We start from the raw sequence: 19,766 nt of genomic DNA on the forward strand, positions 1-19,766 counted from the left end.
AAGGTGTAGCAGCTAACAGAGCTGGCAGGTAGAGACGGTGATGGTGGCAGCAGAAGCCACACCACTCTTGGCCCACCTCTGCCATGCTCTAGCTGGTAACTCTGGGCAGGTCGCCTGACCTTCTGGGCCTTGGTTTCCTCATCTGGGAAACAGAGATAGCCATCATAATCGCTGCCTCACAGAGCTGTTATGGAGAATAAATGAGTCAAGAAAGCACTGCCCTATGGAACTTCCATTCCAGGTTAGGGGAGATAAAGAAAGCTAAGTAAGCATGCTATGCCATCTAGTAGAAGGCAGAAGGGGCGCCACTTTACAAAAGGGTGGGCAGAGAGGACCTCACTGAGTAGGTAACATTAAGGAGAGACCTGATGGAAATGAGAGCACTGGCCACATGGGCAACTGTGGAAGAGTGACCAGGCTGAGGGAGCAGTACGTGCAAAGGTCCTGGGGCAGGAAGGCACTAAAGTACAGGCGGCACTGCCGGGGGAGACCAACGTGCTAGGATGGGGGTGGTGAAGGGACAGGAGACAAGAGAGGGATGTGGGTGCAGGACTCTGTGGGTCTCGTAAGGCCTTGACTTTCCCTTACGAGCACGATGGGAGCCAGTTCCGGGGCTTGGCGAGAGTGAAAGACCTTGCTTGCATGTTGACAGGATGGTGCAGGGAAAAAGGAAACAGACAAGGTCGGAGGTTCTGGCAAAAACCAGAGGAGAGATGGAGAGGCCGAGACCAGAGTGGCCAAGAGGGGGGTAGGAAGGAGTGGCTGGAGTCAGGAGGAAACACGGCTCTCTGCCAAGGGGGTTGAACCTCTGTGAAGTAAATCATAGTGAGTTAGAGGTGAAGGGTCTGCATGGCTGGGCCTGGTGGAGAATTTGAGCCCCAACAGGAAGCCCCAAAAGGATGTGGAAAGTGCCCTGACTTCGAAGCCAAGCATGAGAACACTAATACCTACCCCTTGCTGGCCACCTAGTTGTTGAGCCTCAGTTTCCCCCTCTATAAAATGGAGGCAGTACTATGACTCACACCATCTAAATGCTTTCATAGGGGCAGGCATACTGCAGGTGCTCAATAAGTGTGTCTCCTCCCTGCTGCCTCTTTGTAGCTGGATGAGGAAAGCTTAGCACAAGAGAGAGGGGTCCCTAGGTCAGGAGGCTGAGCCGGCACTGGCCTGGAGTGTGGAGAGGGATGCTGTGGACCCTCTGTCTCTGGCTTTGCCCCTCTCCCCTGGTCAGGCACCTCTGTAGGCCAACAGGGTGAGTAGGCCCCAGCACACTGCTCCTGGGGGTGGGTCACTTCCTATGTGCCAGGTAATAAGTGCCAGGCCAGTCCTCTTCTCGGGCATGAGGAATACTAAGCTCCTTTTATTCTAGCCCCAGAAGGCCATCCTGATGGTGCCAGGCTAGCAACTGACACCAGAGTCCCCCAGCCTCCCGCGGGGACCACTGATTTTTCAGGACACCCCCCCCTCGCTCCCCATCTAAAGCCAAATCTCTGCAGCATCCTTTGTTGAGCATCAGACAGTGGGGTGCCAGCCCTGCTCTGGGTGTCCACAGAGACTGGCCCTCCCTAAATGGGCCGCTTGTGCCTACAGACTGGGCTGGGCTGGGCCATGAACAGATGGTCATCTCCTTTCCTCTTCAGGGGCTGCTGCAGCTGAGATCAGCCTGCAGACAGCTCTGCAGCACCCATTCAGGGCCCTGAAGTTGTCATCCCCACTTGTTCTCAGGGGGCCCACTCCCTTGCCCTCAGGAGAACCTGGGGCTGAGCTCTGCACAGCTGGGGACTGCTCACAAGCGACCTCGGGTGGGGGGTGTGACTGGTGGGCAGAAGCATAGCTCCCACCCAGGCAGCTGCTGGGGGGAGCCATGCTGTGCATGTTTTCAGAGCTTGGCAGGTGATCAGGCACAGAGGACCTGCAGAATGAGGGCTAGATGGGATTGGGGACAAGGGATAAGGCCCCAGGGTAACTGAGAATCATCAGGAGGACTTCCTGGAGGAGGCGAGAACTGAGCTACGGAAGATTCCAACTGAGACTGTTCCTGTTGCCACGGAGTCTTGGATGAAGCCCTGAGCTAAGCACAGAGAGGATCCCACAACCCCACATCACAGAGAGGACCCAGACAGTCCCAGGACCCCTCGCCACTGCTCCAGCCCATGCTAGAGAAAGCCCTTGGGACCAACTAACAGAGAATAACTGTCCTGAGAAGAGAGCTGACCCAGGAGGGGTGCTGAGGCTTTCTCACCCTCCCTGGAGGGGACCTCTCCGCACCACCCACTCAAGCAGTCCTCCATGGGACCTGGCATTACCCTAACACAGGAACACATGGAAGAATATGACTGGCGCTCCCTAGAGTTCAGGGGACCACTGAGACTGTGCTTGACTCTGACTAGGAAGTGTCCAAAGGCAAAAGGCTGTGCTGAGCCACCTGGAAAGGGCAGTGGAGAGCGGGGCTGTGCTGGGAGCAACACTGGTGGTCTGGGAAGGGCTGCTCGCGCTTACAGACTGGGCTGCACAGGGAGCCAGGCTCCTGCTGTCCTGGCAGGCCCTGCCCTAGGGTACAGCCTGCCAGGGTGTGAGTCGTCACAGCCAACCCAGGGCGCAGCCCCAGCATAGCATAGACTGTCCTGGGTGGCTCAGCAAGGAACCTTCAAAAGTTCCCCACAGGAAGAAGAGCCGGCATTGGGTCTCTGGCCCACAGAGGCCTCTGCTCACACTTTGCCCCTCTCCCCTCAGCCTCCCTCCCTGGCCACTCCAGGGACACCAGAAGTAGCCTTAGTGGGAAGGGGGCCACTCAGAGGAATGTGACACCTCTCCTCACTAGGAGACTCTCAGCTTGGGTCCTGCCTAAAGCAGGGTGGAGAAGAGAAGCTTGGAATTAGATATGAGATAAGATGGGACTGGGCTTTGGAAAAACAGGGATGAGATCATATTTAGAGTTGACCTTGCCCATTACTAATCATGTGGTCTCAAGGGTTACTTAAACCTCACCCAGCCTCAGTTGGATACAAGTATCTCCCCATAGGTTTGTCCTGAGGGTTAAAGGAGCTGGTGCGTGCACAGACGGTGGCCAGTGCACGTACGGTATCTGCTCAGGAGGTGTGGGCTTTGGGCAGCAGCAGCAGCACTTCTGCCCATAGAAGTAGCGGCCAAAAGTGACCCCCCCAAAAAAATAATCAAAAATTGCTGTTTGGGTCCCAGAGAATGAGTTGAAGGGCAGGAGTCTAGTTGGAGAAAAAGACCTGTTGGCTGCTGATGTCCCACTGCTTCAGCCTGTCTCATACAATGAGAAGAGACCTGACATGGGGGAGGCCCCAGTGGCTGTCCCTGCAGTCTGGAAGGTCCAGAAAGTCTTCCAGGAGGCGGCGGCAGCGTGGAGTAAGGCTTCTAGTGATGTGGGTGGGAATACATACACCATCGGAAGAAGGCATGGTCTGAGCACCAGTGTGTGCAGCCCTGTCCTTCCTGCTCACACGCCCTCCCGTAGGACAGTTCAGCTCAGAGAGAGCCTCACTCTCACCCCCGAACTCCACCCTACAGTATGCCAGGCCCAGGGAGGAGCCCTGGGGACAATGAGATGAGGAGGAGGCAGGCTGTATCTGCATGAAGCTGTCAGCCTCATCGAGTTAAAGACAAAAATCTCAGAATGTCAAAGGAATTCAGTTTATGCTAAGCTGGAGAGGTTCAAGGATATTGCAGAGTTTGGAGGAAGAGAAAACAGCATCCCATCTTGGGGACCCTGTGAACACACACACACATATACACACACATACACACACACACACAGGCACCCTTTGCCCTCATTGTTTTTTCCCCTAACACACACACACACACACACACACACACACACACACACAGGCACCCTTTGCCCTCGCTGTCTTTTCCCCTAAAATAAACCATTTCTCCTTCTGGACACATGATAGATTCTACTTCCCCACCAAGTTACTTGTGGCCATGTGACTTGGTTGGCCAGTGACATGAGAGCACCAAAGAGGCCAGGGCCTTCTGAGTAAAGACTTTGAAAGCCAGTGTGTGTCTCTCTAAACTCTCTTCCCCTTTCCCATAGTGGCCAGCAGTGCCCAGGTGATGGCCGCTTTTGCGCCTGGGCCCTGGAAGATAACCTGGCACAGGACCCCAACTCACCTGCAGTGAGCACATGGCGTGAGCAAAAAGCACATGTTGTTAAAGCCCCTGAGATTTCGGGGCAGTTAATCAGCTGTGTCAACGCTGATGCAACTGTGATTTCTTAAAAAGTGGTCAAAATAGAAAACTGACCAGGTGAATCTTCTCTGAGCTCTATGGTCTGTCCTCTGGTGGGGTCCCCATGTCCTGGGAATGGGAGGCCTGGATTCTAGCTCATCTCTGCCCTAACCTCTGTGCCTAGGTGACCACCAATGTCAAAGGGGGTCACTGATCCCTGTTCCTCTTGCCTCCCAGAGCTGCTAGGAGAATCCAGCAAGGTGGGTTAGGGGACATCCTCAGAGACCTGGGAGTTAGAGAACAGCTGGTGGGCACCCTGCATGTATCAGCTTCCCTGCGGTGGGCCCTGGGGATCACAGTGAAGGTCACCCCTGTCCAGAGTCAGGTGAAGGACACACCAGGCAGGGAGGACCCCGAGGGTACATGGTGCTCACTGCTGCTAGTGTGCAAGGGGCCAGTGGTCCCAGGCTGCCCAGCGGGGGTGCAAGTGGCAGCCTGGAAGCAAAGTATCCCTGCTTGGTTAATCTAAAAATAAACAGAAAGGCAACAAAATCTATGTTTCAATTACTGCACACAAGCTGTTCAAACAGCCAGCTCTGCACTGGAGATGTGAACTTGTCAACAGAGGCTGCCTCGTTTGCATGCTTGGGTGGTGATAAAACACACAACCTCGCAACAGGCTGCCCTCTGGTCTGGGCTGCTTTTTTTTTTTTAATTAAATTAAATTAAAAACACGGACATAGAATAAAGACAATGAAAATCCAAAGCAAGTACATCAAGATAGGGTAGCAGCTCCCAGTGCAAAGACAAAGAAGGCTCTGTGGTCCGGGACAAGCCTGGTACTGAGGTTGCCAGGGGAGAGGGAAAAACAAGGGCTCAGTAGCCAGGACCAGAGGACAAAAGTCTCTCCCAAGTGGCTGAATATACTCCTCCCCTGGGTCTCGCTGCGGATCTCGGAGGAAGCCCCGGCGAGGAGTGTGGGGCTTTGGGGACTCCCTCTGTGAAGGAGAGATGTGTCACAGGCCAGCTCTGGGGCGAGCTAGCAGGCTGCATGCAGGGCAGGCAAGGCTGGGGCTTCTGTCCTTGGCCATGCTGCATGTCACCTCCCATCTGAGGTAGACACAGGCTCTCTATGATATGAATGGAGCCCCAGGAAGCCTGTCTATCCCAGGGCTCTGGGACCACCCAGACCTATGCTGCCAACTCCAGCCCAGACTGGCTGCTCCCAGCCCTAGTCCCTGATGTGTTCATGCTTTTTCTTTTCTGACTGCGCCCTTCTCCTGAGCAGCCTTACCCTCCCCAGAGGCAGGAGCGGGGCCCTGTTCTTACCAGCTCCTCAGCATGTTGCACTGAACCGGGCATACGCAGGAAGGAGGTGGCCGATGTATTTGGTGCAATGTGGCAAGAAAAGGGCAGAACACGTGTTAACCCAGGGGCACACCTAGGGATGTGCTGGGGAAGAGGAAGGTTGTAGTTTCCCAGGGATGGGTTTGGGGAGTTCCCCCTCCCTTCCTACGGAACTTGGAAATGAGAAAGGCAGGGCGGGCACTGAACACTGGGGAAGGTTCTACAAGCCCATGTGCTGAAGAGGCTGTCGGTTTTACAGTCCCTTTGTACTGGGATTTAAATGTCCCCAGCCCTCGGAGCAATTCTGCAGCCATCAGCCCAGATGCTAGTTACTTGGTGAAATAAAAGAGCAGTCGAGTCTCTCCCAAGGAAGATAATATCCTGTCACAGGCAGTATGATCTGCCGGCCATGTGACGGCCGTTCCCTAATGTTTCCAAATAGACTTTTGAATAGACTCTTGTCTAGAAGAAAGCAAATTGCAAGAGTGTTTTTGGCAGCCAAATAGAGAGAATGCATAAGTCTTTCTTCTTTGTAACTCTTGCCGCTGGGTCTGGCTCCAGGCACCGAGTAGGATTCATTCATCAGTTTGGGCCACTGATGAACACCATTTCCTGTGAAGAGAGAGCTCGTTGAATTAGTCAATTCTGCAAGATTCAGAATAATCAGGCGTGCCTGAGAGGTGGCCCTGGGAGAGGGAGAAGACCGCTTGGAGAAGGGAGGTAGCCATAAAATGCAGCTCTGAAGACAGCGATCGGTGTGTTTGCAAGACTGCGGGGAAAACAAGGCTCCAGTCTGCAGCATGTGCATCCTCCACGGAGCCACAAGCGCAAGGAGTCAGAAGGAGCAAAGATGGTTATTCGTACTGATGACTCCGGTTAATCCCTCTAAGCGATCCAACCGCACTCTCCCTCATCGATCCTGATGTTTACGAGCTCCTAATTTATACACACCTCTCTTTTTCCCTCGGTTTATGCTGATATTATGTTGCCAACTGTCATTTCCAATATCTTTTTTATTTTTCATTATCACCATTATAATGATTTACACCAGGAGCAATAGCACAAATGCCTAGTCAATTAGTCCCACGAGAAAAGTCTCTGAATCATGTGTGCTTTTTTGGAAAAAAAAAAGGAAAGAAAGAAAAATCACTACATCAAAACCCACACCAGATTTTCTCAAAGCAAAGGTGCACACAGGAAAGGGAGGGAACTGGAAGGCTTGTTCTTTTAATATTGTTCATCTAAAACAGGCACTGCATACCGCCTTCCCAAGACGGGAGATTGCTTTTTGCGTAAGAAATTGTGCCCAGAAAAGGAATCAGTGGCATTTTTCCTGAAACCTACCACCAGAAAAGCATTTTGAACATTTGTCTTTTTAGGTCATGTATTAAGCCTCGTAAATTACAGAATACAGCTTTTCCCAAAAATATATCTGTCCCATGGGGCCAACCAGGGAATCAGAATGCTTAGTTGGGTCCTAGGGCTGAATCCAGGCCCCCGCCCCAGCCCAGCTGGATCTTAAGCTGCTGCATCAAAGTGCAATCCTTTCCCACCTCCTCATCCTGTTAAAAATGCAGATTCTGACTCAGTGGTGCTGGGACAAGGCCTGAGACGCTGCGTTTCTAACAAGCACCCGAGTGATGCCGATGTTACTAGCCCACAGAGCACACTTTGAGTAGGGAGAACATCGGCCACTACCCTCATCCCTCGGCTTCATACTCTTCATTTTTCTCAGCCATAAAATCCATTTTATACAATGCAAGGTCAGCGCTCACCTGCCTACACCATCCAGATGCTGTGAAGCACGTGATGTGGTGGCTCTAAAGAACCTTGTGTGGTAAGGGCACCTCCCGGAGGACTCGCCTCTGCACAAGTGTTGAAGTGGACATTACAAGCACAATGTCGTTAGTCACAGGTCCCATGATGGGCAGGAGAGCCCTAAATCCTATTTCCTTTGCATAGTTGAAGCGTCACACCTTTTGACCATCCCCGCCCCTTCTAAGTCCTCCTACTACAAAAGGGAAAAAAGAGGGAGAACAGTGGGAAATTGACTGTGTTGGAGCCACCTGTGGCAGTCAGCGATCGCGGGGATGGCTTGATGGTTTTAAGTGTGGACACATCCCCAGACACATCGAGTTGCATACAATAGTACAGCTGTTTGTTTGTTAATCATACCTCAATAAAGCAGGAAAGAAAGGTAAGATAGAGGACCTTGTAAAGTCTTACAGCCATTGTAATGACCACTGCTGGGCATTTAGGTCAGGGCGCCCCTCCCTAATCTCCCTGGAGGCCAATGGCACCCACCCACTGCTGCAGAGGAAGACCTCAGGTCTGCTGGGCTATGTTGTCCTCAAAGCTTTGGACAGGCTAAGCCCTGGGAAATGCCCGCATCTTCAGCTAGCATTGGAGGGAGCAGGCTCCCTGCTGTCTTTAAACAATACAGACAATACCCTAAAGCCCTTTGTTACAGCTGATGCCACAGTGGAGGCCCAGAAATGCAAGCAGAGATCAGAGGTCACTGTTCTGGTTTCTAATCGGATTTGTCACTTGTTGCAGCCCTGACCCCCCCTCCTCCCAACCTGGAGGGCCTGTTGGAGGCTGCCTAGTTGGGTCCAGACCCTGGAGCCTGTAGCAGGTCTTGCTGGAACCTTCTGGCTGTTGAGCAGCAGGGCCAAACTGAGCCATTCCAGCCACATGCCCAGGCTGGGCAGTCTCCATACTGGCCCCTGCTGAGAGGGGCCTGATGGTGAGGTGGCCAATGATGACTGGGGGCCAGGAAGGCGTCCCACGGGCTGGTGGTCCCACGTGGCTGAGCAAGGAGAGGGGAAGGGCTGTGACAACAAAGACTATTCAGTTCACCTGGGGCCTTGAAATTTTAAGGAAATGGACTAAAAATAAAACTACACCTGAGGTTACTCATCCTGCAGAGGGAACAGGAGAAGGCTGGCTTAGCCTGTGGTGCTCCAGGGCTTCTTTCTTCTGCCAGCCCAGAGGATTGAAACACGGGCCTGGGCCCAGCCTGGCATCTGCACTCGGCCCCTCATAACCCGTGTATTCCACATCTACTCGTAGAGTCTATTAACACCTGCACCTCCCCCTCCCCGGAGTGCCTCACCCTCAGAGGCAGAGCATGGGGACTATTTGGGAGAGTCCTGTCTTCAGGGCAGTGCACAGACAGGGGCTCCCTGAAAGGGAGTCCTCCTAAAATCTTGGACCCAGGCACCTCACTATCCTCCCCCAGTCCCAGCCTTACCCAGGGCTCCGTGCTCGAAGGGGCTTGTCATTTGAGTTTAGCAGATGTTTCCTGAACGCACCACCCTCTCCAGGTGCCCAGCCCTGTTCTTGTTGAGGAAATGGCGGGAGAGAGGTGGCCCTGTCTTTAGGGCCATGGGGAGTGGAACGTGCCTGTCTGTCACGGTTGTAGGGCTGGCAAGGCAGGCTTCTGTGAGCTCCAGGAGACGAAAGCTTGTCAGAGAAGGCCTCCTGCAGGAGGGGCCAGGTTGGACCCATCCCTGCCCAGGGAAGCACGGAGGCATTTCCAAGGGGCATCCTCAGCTCCCAGGAACATCCACGCTAAGTGGCGGCCAAGCCAGCTTCTCCAGAAGCACCCAGAGAGTTCCTTTGTATTGCATCTGCCAAGATGGTGTTCTGGCTGCTGTTTAGTATTTTGCTCCAGAAGAAAGGCTAAAAGATGCAGAGAGGGAAACTAAAATAATAAAGACAGGCACGGACTGTTCCAATCCACTTGGCAGCACGTCTCCCCCAAATGAGGCAATCATACATTTTCCAATCGGGGCTGGAGGGGCTGCGGCTCATTCCTCAGCCAGCCATCCCAGCCCCCCTGTCTGGGGGCAGCCAGGCTCACTGCCTTCCTGTGGATTAATCACGCCTTCGGGGCCCTCACAGCCAGCCGCCCACTCCTTCCGCGTGTCTTAATGATAGGAACGAGGACAGGGTCATTAGCCACCTGTGATCCTGTGCAGTGTGTGCACACGGCGCATGTTAATAGAGAGGGCCACCACTAGCATCCAGAACACACAGTGTGCCACTGGACGTACCCCATGGGCCACCCTGCCCGCATGTCCTGGGTGCTGGTGAGCAAGGACTCTCAGGCCAGTGCTGAGGCTCCTGGACACTGGCCCCTGTGCTCCAGCCCCACACAGACAACACAAACACACTGTGGCACATGGCATCGTAATTATTTACTCATGAATTATTCACAGCAGGGGTTTTCCAGGCAGATCTGTACAGCAGAGATGCTGGTCTGGTATCCAGCAAGTGTCCGAGGGACTGAACTGCCCCACCAGCTGGTGAGAAATTAGAGACACAGTTTGGGCACTGGGCTGCGCCTGTGGTGTCAGGTGGTTTCTTTCCTGCAGCATCCTTAGGCCCCATGTAGCCCTGGCCTTTCACAGGGTGGGCCTGTGCCATTATGGTCCCCTGAGCTGCAGGGAGAAGCCCTTCCATCAAGAAAGGCTCTAGGGTGGGGCTATGAGGTCCCCTATGCCATAGATTTTCAGTAAGGATACCCTCCCCACCACCAATCTGTCATCTCCTGGGGCCCAGGGTGTGACCATCCTACCAGATCCTGGGCCACCTAGCACAGAAGGCCTCAGTGCTCAGACACTAGACCACACACACAGTTTCGTATTCCATAGTTTCCTCATCCTCATCCTGAAACCTGCCCCATTCTTGCTAAGACATGAGGGTTCCAGGTACAGGCAATGGCAGAAGGCTTGGAAAGAGCTAGAAGCCAGGGGCTGAAGCTATTTCATCATCTTGGTTTTGTTCTTTGTTAACACCTGTCTCCTGCAAGGGAACTAGAAGAGCCTCTGGGTACAGGCTGCTCCCTCCCCCACTTCCGCCTGTCTTGGGCACTTTGGCCTCTAGCCACACCTGCCACACTAGGACTTGACCCATCTGCCAGCAGGACAGCAAGCTGCCAGCCTTGATCTGGAAGCTGAGGGGAAGTACATGTCGGCAGGTGCCGGGGGAGTGTCCCTTTAGATAAGGGACGCTTTCCGGTGTACAGCTGAGCCGCCAGGGGAGCCCTGGGCTCTTTCCCAGGGGCAAGCAATGAAAGGGAGACACATTCTCAAAGGGACTGGGACACTGCTGGGCACACACAAGCAGCGGTCCCTGAACCAACTCTGAGGGCCTCTCTGAATCGTGAGGTAGTTGGGCTCAAAGGCTGTGGTTTCCCCAGTGCTAGTGGGTGTGGCACTGCTACAATTGGCGTACTAGGGAACTTCATACCTAGGTTTGGGGGTGCATCTGTGTGCATAGAAACACAAGTGTGGCTCTGAATGGGCTGCTGGGTGGCGCAGGGTCAATGACTAAACATCCAGAGAAGCGCTTCATCAGGGGCGTGTAGTGGTGGCGAGTTTACCCCACATTCCTCCACTTCTCCACATTTGTTTCCATTCTGTAAAGAGCGCTTCCCCTGCCCTCCTCATCACTGCTTGAAGGAGAGGAGGTACATGTTAAAAGAAGGGACTTGATGGTCTGGAAGACGGAGCCGAGGGCAAGGCCTAGAGCTGGGAAGCATAGCTTGGGGTGTGCCCGGGGGCTGCCCTGAGGCCTCAGGCTCATGTGACTGGCAGGCCCTGTGCACAGGGCAGACTCAGGCCAGCAACACACAGGCCTCCTCCCCTGGGGAGTGGAAGGCCTCTGCCCTCCTCCCTCCTAGCCACATCCCCAGGGCTGTGCAAAGGATATGCTTGGAGTGGAGAAACACCTTTGCTGCACCCAGCATCCCAAGGTCCAGAGCCATGTCTGCGGACAAAACGCCTGCCACTGGGAGGCCTTTCAGATCTAACCCAGGACGTGCCCCTGGGCATGACCTGCCTCCACCCACGAATACAGGATCCTCTAGAGACTCCAGGGTTTTTCTCACACATTAAAAGGCACTGGCAAGGCGCTAACCCCACTCTGGCACGAGTCCTAGTGCCCGTGCACATGGTCCCCTCACAGAGGAGATGCTGCTGCTCAGACGCCACCCCCCGGTGAAGGGCCCCTTGCCAGGCTTTGCCAGTTCAAGTCAGCCCACCAGGAAGGGGCTCACCCTGACAAGAGAGCATCTTGTGTGTGTTTGTCTGTAATTGCTTGACCGGTTTCATCTGAAGCACCTGGTCCATTCAGGGCCTCCTTCCGCCACCCTGACCACTCCCCACGCCTCCCGCAACGCCACCCTGTGCGCCACCTGGGTGTGCACACAGGACCTCTCTGGCACCCTGGAGTGATGCACTGTGCTGCTCACTCAGGATAAACTGTGCATCGTGCTGTTGGAAAGGGGAAATAGAGGGAGAAAGCTCCCCCGAAGGAGGCCGGCAGGCCTTTATTTTGACCTTTATTTTGAATACATGTACGGAGGCTGCAACCAGATTGCACAGAGCCCGACGCCTGGTCACCATCTTCTCTCTGGCATTTTAAGGAGACTTGAAGAGCTGAGCGGCAGGCTGGGAGCAGTGGGGAGAGGGATGCAGCGTGCTGGGGCTCAGCTCCGCTCCCATGCATGGGAGCTGTGATCAAGATGGGGCATCGGTGTGGAGCAGCAAGCCAAGAGGTCTTACAGGCATCAGAGGAGCGCCCTTTGACCCATTCCTAAGCATGTTCTGCTACCTTCTGGGCATGTCTCAAGAAGTGGCAGGGATGCCTACCTGCCTAGCCAGCTGGAAGAGACGATTTCTTTGACAATGTGGGAGGTTGTATTGTTTTGCAGGAATACAGGGCCTGATTTATTATACCAGTCCGACCAAGCCAGGCTCTGTATTATAGGTAAGAGATTACCAGTCTCAGTGCCTTATCACAACTGAAATTTGTGTCCCAGCCACACAAGGTCTAATACAGGCAGCGAAGCCCTCTTCCACCTAGAAGACATGGGCTCCAAGATTGCCATGGCAGGCAAAGGGAACTGAGGTTCACAGAGCGGTTTGCAAAGGGCCCGGCCCTGAAGCAGTCTCCATCTCCTGCTCACCCATCCTGTCTCCAGGCATCTAGACCCAGGATCTCAACATAACCCCAGGGGCCACTGGGAGAATTCTTCCTTGTGCTCAGAAAGAGGCCACAATATGGTGATATATATTATCACCTCTACCACATTTGGGATTCAACTTAGGGACACAGTGTTCCCCTGAGGCAGTGATACAGAGTATTTATCAAGAGCCTGCCTTGACAGGTAAATCTTGAGAGATGCAAGTCTTCTAAGCAATGAGGTCCAGCTGCCCCTCAACACATAGAAATTCCTCTTTCAGAGCTGTCCTTGGAGGCTCAGGGTCTGATTTACTAGAAAGGTAGGACACTTTCTTACTCCAGCGCCTACATGGAATTTGCAGTCAAAAGACTGAAGGGTTTCTGTGTTGGAGATTTTCTCTTCACACGAATGTGTTTGTCCTTTCTGAAAATGTTCAGCAATTAAGAAAAAAATAAGCATTTGCTCATCTATTCAGCACACAGGTACTAAACACCCTTCTGTGCCAGACACTGTGCTGGGTGCTACGGTTACAAAATAATAAGGACACTGACCCTGTTCTCAAGGTAGCAGACACATGGCACCATGGATGCGAGGTTGGTGGTGCACATGGGGTGCTCAGGGGTTCTTGCAGCTCACCTGGAGGTGGCTGGGGCCGTGCAGCACCTGGAAGAGTGGGTGCAGAAACCAAGTCATAAGAGACTGACTTAGCCAGGAGGAGGGTCGGGAACTATTCCTGGCAAAGGAGTGGCGTGGGCATCCTCGGCCCCAACCTGAGGATGAGGGCCTCAGAAATAAGGCATTTGGAATAATAACGCATCACCTCTGGGATGGAACCAATGAGAAGGGATGCTGGGAAAATGAGCCAGCTCAGACCCTCAGCATCTTCTGAGCCACCTGGAAGAGTCTGAATCTTCTTCTGAAGCATTAGGTTTAGAGCAGGATAGCAAACTGTCGTGATCATATTTGTGCCTAAAAAAAAAAAAAAACAGGCTTGGCGCCCATAGCTGAGTGGTTAGGGCACTGGCCACATACACCAGGGCTGGAGAATTGGAACCAGGCCTGGGCCTACTAAACAACAATGGCAACAACAACAAATAGCTGGGCGTTGCGGCAGGTGCCTATAGTCCCAGCTACTTGGGAGGCTGAGGCAAAAGAATCGCTTAAACCCAAGAGTTTGAGGTTGCCATGAGCTGTGACACCACAGCACTCTACCAAGGGAGACAGTGAGACTCTGTCTCAAAAAAGAAAAAAAATACAGGCAGCTGGGTGGAGAATAAATTAGAAGGGCGAGGTTGAGGCAGACAGACTTGTTGAAATACGTCATGGGAGACATGACTAAAGGGCCAGGGTACAAATGGAGAAGGGGCAAAGGCATCTGAGCCCCTGCTGTTGAGTCGGGGTGTGGGGTGGAGAGATGGAGGTGGCTTCATCTGAGAGCGAGAAGTTCCCCAGGAGGGGTATTTGGGCAAAAGAATGAGGAATTATTTTAGAGACATGTAGCATTTAGGTAAGTGTGGCAGGCTGCAGGATGGGGGGGTGGGGGTGCTTAGGGAGAAGAGAGCTGGAAGGCTGTCCTGGACATCATCAAGAGACGTGATCATTGGCCACCCACCAGAAGAGGAGGGATAGGGGATCCCATGGAGCCCTAGCTCCTTCTGGGTGTGGAAGAGGAGCCTGCAAGGGAGACTGAGCAGGGGGAGCAGAGAGAGAGGAGGAAGGCTGGGAGCAAGTGCAGAGCACAGAACCCTGAGGAGGATTCCAAAAAGGAGGGAAGGTGGGAAGGACAAGGGCATAAATGCCTGTCAGATTTAATAAGCAAAAGCGGTTGTATCAAAAGCCACGTTGGAGCAGGTGACAGAGCCACCAGGAGGAGGAAACCTGGAGCCAAGTTCAGACAACTCAAAAACCTCAGTTGAAAATGTTTATGAGGGACGTTCAAAGGGGAGTTGATCTTTATTTTTAACCATGTAATACTGAATAGATGATTTTGAAGAAAGAATTTTTGTGACATTGTGTAAGCCAAGAAGCATGAAGGTGAAAATAAGCGGTGAAAGCACATCCATCTCAAGAGGGTGCAGTTCTGCTTCAGGTGGGCCTGCAGTCTCAGCCGGGCTGCTGCTTGGGCTCAGGTCCCCTCTGTGCCTTAGCAGACAGGACAGTGGCCAGTAGGACACAGGCCACCCACACAAGTAGAACATGGATAGCAGGCTACTTGGGTTGGGCACAGGCTTTGGCTCCATGGCACTAAATGTTGGCAACTAGATCTGGATGCAAAGGCCCAGAGCAGGATCAGGCTTTGTAGATATTTTAAATTTAAAGTGGTTTGTCCATCCACTGACCAGGACTAAGCTGGACTAGCAGGATAGAAAGAGCAGCCAGGAGCCTGGCCCTCTAGTAGTTTACACCCCAGACTGGAAACGGTTGGAAAATGGAAAGGGGTTAAAGGAAACCAAATTGTGTCTGAGCCGTGGCCAGGGCTGTGGGCCTGATGGGCAGGGCAGACCCCACCCTGAGCTGCCCACCTGGGCCCATAGCCTCTCACCTTTGACTCTGCCCCCTGCACCTGAGTCCACCTCCCCTGCACCTCTATATCCTTCCTGACGGAGGGAAACACTGGGCCGGGCTGGGCGGGCAGGCAGCCAGCCAGGCAAGTCACAGTAACGCTGAAAAAATGCTGTCTTGGGTGATTCAGAGGGCCCTTTCCAATATCATGGTGCGTCTGGGTCTCCATGACAACACTGAAGGGCCTTATGTTCAGACACAGGAAAGCCTCATGGGAGACGGTCTGGTTAACAGAGGCCAGGGTGCTCTTCATCTCATCACAGGCTTATGGAGGAGAATCAACTCCCGGAGCCGAACACATTTTCAGACTCGAGTTCAGCTCAAGCTGGGGTCTGAAGGCTGGCAGTCCCGGCCTCATGATGACTTTGAGGTTCTCTGACCTCAGGGAATCACTTAGGCTCAGTGAATTCCCTCCTCCATAAACTGGGGACAGTCTGTGCCCTGCCCACTCACAGGCTACTGTAAGGAGGAAATGAGACTGTGTAAAGGGCTTTGTCTACAGACGTGGGCGGCATTACCCTATCACATGGTTGAGTCAAAACATGTCCCGAGGTGTCCCTTTTCTCATAGTAGAGGTGGGAGGGAGAAAATCTCAATCACAATTAAAATGTGCACATCAGTGTCATTCAGGACAATATGGTATGGCCGAAAAAAAGCATCCCTTTAAACTGTGACTGGGTTCAAATCCTACCTGCTCGACCCTGCCACATGACTCTGGACAAACCATTCATTCCTTATCTGTGAAGTGGGGCTAATTAATGACCCACACGTCATGGGCTTGCTGTGACTCTGAAATGAACTAACGTTTGAAAGCCTGTTATGGGACCCAGAGAAGTGGATTAATGGATGATGCTGGTTGTCACTACCTCCTTGTGTCCTAGCAGGGCTGCTGCTCGTCTAAACTGCCCTCCTTTCCACTCTGTGCCAGCAGGTCCGGGCTCTGATTCCCTGCGAGAAGCCACCTGGGCCCACCGAGATGTCCCGCCACCACAGCCGCTTCGAAAGAGATTACAGGGTAGGCTGGGACCGCCGAGAGTGGAGCGTCAATGGGACACATGGGACCACCAGCATCTGCAGTGTCACCTCAGGGGCCGGTGGTGGCACAGCCAGCAGCCTCAGCGCCCGGCCCGGCCTCCTGCCACTGCCTGTGGTGCCCTCCCGGCTGCCCACTCCTGCCACGGCCCCTACTCCCTGCACCACCGGCAGCAGTGAGGCCATCACCAACCTCGTGGCCAGCTCTGCCTCTGCGATCACCACCAAGGTAAGACCTGGTGCCCTCTCTGAGCAAGAGCTGGGCAGAGGGGGCTCTGCCTCCCTGCTGACCCAGGCCAGCTCTGGCAGTTCCATCAGGGCAGCTGGAGTCTGCATCGTCCAGAGTCTTGGCTTACCTGGAACTGGGCCCAGCAACTGTTTCTGAGCATTATTTAGCTTTTATTTTCCATATAGTCTCTCTCCATCACTAACTGGCAGCAAGGCACATAGTGCTGAGGCCACTGGTTGATTGTCCCGTGCCGTGTGGATTAAATGCTGTTTAATGAGGGAAGTAACAATGGGACTCCAAGCTGGCAATACAGGGATCCTAAGCAGGTAAAACTGAGCCCCTGAAAGTGCCCCTGGGGGCACTAATGACAGGTTTGCAGAAGGTCCTGGCAGCAGTAATAGCCATAAAGGGCCCTGACCCTACCATTCATTAGCCAGGGGACTGAGTATTCGCACATCCTTTGTCTCTTCTGAGCCTCCCCACACTCAGCGGGACCAGCACTGTTATTGCCCGCCTGGCCCACTGCGTAGGCATACCAGGTGCATAAGAGCGGGTCCAAGGCTGAGGACCAGGACTCAGCCCGCAGTCAACCTCAGAGGTGTCAGCTCCGGGTCATCCCCTGCATTCTAGAAGAGGCGGCTCCATCCCTGGCAATGGCTGCAGAAACCAGTCCGTGTTGCTAAACAGCATGTGGAGATGAATGTCACTGCAGCTGGTGCCTGGCCTCGGGCATAGCTGGTCCCCCTCGAGCTGGATGCGCAGAGCCCCTCCGGCAGCCTGAGCCCATTCACCCCCTCCGCCTCCCCCCATTGCCGGGCTCTGTGGGCTGCCTTTGCCTCTGCCAGCCATTCAGAGCCACCTCCCGGGAGCCCTTCCGGGGCCTGTGTGTGTGTATACGTGTGTGTGCATGTGTGTGCGTGTGTCTAGTCTTTTCTTTCTCTGCTTTCATAAAAGTTGCTGGAGAAGTTAAAGGCAGGGAGCCCCGGCCTGGCCATTGTGCAGCGGCCGTGATGCTGGAAGGACGCACTCCAGGTGTGCTACGCCTTTGTCTCTGTGATTTTCAAAACTCCCTTTCAGCCCCGCTTCCCATTAATAACCGTGAGTGCTGCCGGCCACAGAGCCCGCGAGGCCGAGACAATGGAGCTATTGGAGGCCGGCTCCCGCGCACTAACATCTCACCACAGGGCTTATTGATTTTATTTTCCTGTTATAAAAACACCACCCCACCAGGGCCGAGAGGGAAGGAATGTTGGACTGGGGAGAGGAGATGGAGGATTATCTGGGCATGCTGCCCCCAGACCAGCCAAACACTCTCCCCCGCCATGCTAGCCCCAAGCACTGCTCCAACTTGGTGACCTCTGCCCAGAGAAGCCAGCCGTCAGCCCTGCGGCCACATCTGGCAGGCACTCTGCAAGGCCAGCTGTTGGCCATATGGAGAATGGCAGCCGCTGGAGCTGACTGCAGGTGGGAGGGAGCAGCTCAGCTGCCCAGGGAGGCCCCCTCCAAGGCGTCTGTCCTTTCAAGGATGGATGCCCTTTTAGGGATGATGTTCAGCTGCTTCTGGGGGCAAGGATTTGGGCTCTGCCAGGCAAGAGAAGAGGAGGGGCTCAGGGCTGGTGAGTCTCCCGCAGGGCTGCGGTGCCCACAAAGCTCCTGCTCTGCTCCAAAGCAGCTCAATATTCACCATTCCTGGCTGGCTGGGCCCCAGACCACAGCCACATGGGAGGGAAAGAACCTGGCCCTAGGCAGAAAACAACAGCTGAGGCAAGGACTGGCCTAGGAGAAGGGGGCAAAAGTTCATGCCTGCAAGGACAGCCAACTCCTTGATATGTGACAACAGAGGAACCAGATTCCATTTCCAGCCCAGTCTTTGACCTACAGGGACTTGTGTGGTCACTGTGATTATGCCCTGAGGCCCAGGGAGCTCAGAAGCAGAATAGCGGCTCTGTCCAGGGCACCACTCTTAGATTGGCCTGGCTGCCACTACCCTGAAGCCTGTCCCCAGTCTATGTATCTGACCCCTGGCCAAGACCACAGCAACTGACAGGTATCTGTGGTTTCTCTGGTCAATGGTCGGGGTCTTTGCCGAGCAGCCCAGGGCTGGCTCTTGCTCTCCCATGGGCCATTGTATAATGAATCTGTGGGCTGGGCAGTATGACCAGATGACCCAAGAATGTCTCTCCCACTGAAGTTGTTGGCAGAAGAGGCCTAGTGAAGTGGATAGAGCCAGACCATGCGGATGGATTGCCTGGATTTGACTTCCACTCTACTGCTTGCTAGCTCAGTGGCCCTGGACAACTTACCTAACCTCTGGGCTTCGCTTCATAAAATAGGAACAGGTAGTTGTACTTGTCTGACAGAGTTGTGGTGAGGATTGTGTAAGTTAAAACCTGTGTCACAAGCTCAGAGTAAGACAGAATCTGGCATATGGGAGTCCTGTGTCAGGGCTGTCATCCCCCCTCACCCATCACGGAGGCCTATGGGACAGGGCTCCACCCCTGTAAAGAAAGGTGCCCATCTCTGACCTCACCAAGAGAAAGAGAAAGGGTAAGTCCTCAGAAAGGAAATGGGAGTGGACCCCAGGCAGGTAAGGAAAGGAAGTTGTGTTTGAGTGGCTGGGGCTGGAGATATCTTGCAGGCAAGAGGGGACTAGAGGAAGAGGAGGGCCGCTGGGCCCCAAACTAGAACCACAGTCAGGTGATAGGGGGAAGTGATTTATAAGCTGTTCTCAGCCGTGGGGCCCTTTCCTCAAAGGAAAGGCAGTATGGAAACAGGGCTGAGACCACATTCTGGCCGAAGGTGGGTGGATGAGGGAGCCTGGCAGACGCCAGCAGCAGAACTGGGTGTCCTCGCTGTCCGCAGTGGGTGAGGCTGCCTGACTGTATCCACCAGGCTTCCTTGGGGAAGGGTCAGCAGCAAACGTGCCGGAGCCACTCCTGGAGACTCAGGGGAAGGTCCCCAAAGAAGAGGTGTGGGGCAAGTGTTATCCCATCAGGCCTTTGTGTCCCCCTTGGCTGGGCAGGGAGCAGGGGACATCACGTGCTCTGAGGGCTAGACACCCCTGCATCCCATGCCACCACCCTGCCCCACCCAGCCCTGTGGGCCTGGATACCAGTCATTCCTGGCATTAGGGCCTGCCAGGTCAGTCCCAGCTCCTGGGGGTGGGAGCGATAGGCTGGTGAAAGAGATGATGACAAGGCTTTCTGTCATTGCTGCCTCCAGGCCTGAGTTGATTTTTCTGTTTCTTCATTTGACTGTGGCCTGCAGATTTCTTGTGTGTTTTGATGAAAGGCTAGTTGGACATGAGTGGACTCCCCAGCTACAGAGACACCAGGAGGGCCTATTGTGCTGCCCCACCCGCAACACACACACATTGCTTAGACCAATAAACTGCTTTCCTGGGACCCAGATGGGCTCCCAAACCTT

At 54.0% G+C, this 19,766-nt stretch overlaps 1 protein-coding gene across 1 annotated transcript in view; it reads left to right on the forward strand.

Annotated features, from left to right (window-relative positions):
- The window catches only part of KLHL29 (kelch like family member 29), a 292,829-nt gene that overhangs the window by 146,830 nt on the left and 126,233 nt on the right, over positions 1–19,766 (forward strand). The window contains exon 3 of the mRNA XM_003787428.2: positions 16,011–16,340. Within this exon, the coding sequence (XP_003787476.1) occupies positions 16,056–16,340 (285 nt within the window). The 5' untranslated portion in view covers positions 16,011–16,055. The remainder of the gene's footprint in view (positions 1–16,010; positions 16,341–19,766) is intronic.

The sequence above is a fragment of the Otolemur garnettii genome, unplaced genomic scaffold (genome assembly GCF_000181295.1).
Source record: "Otolemur garnettii isolate 467f Iridium unplaced genomic scaffold, OtoGar3 scaffold00022, whole genome shotgun sequence".
Taxonomy (NCBI): Eukaryota; Metazoa; Chordata; class Mammalia; order Primates; family Galagidae; genus Otolemur; species Otolemur garnettii.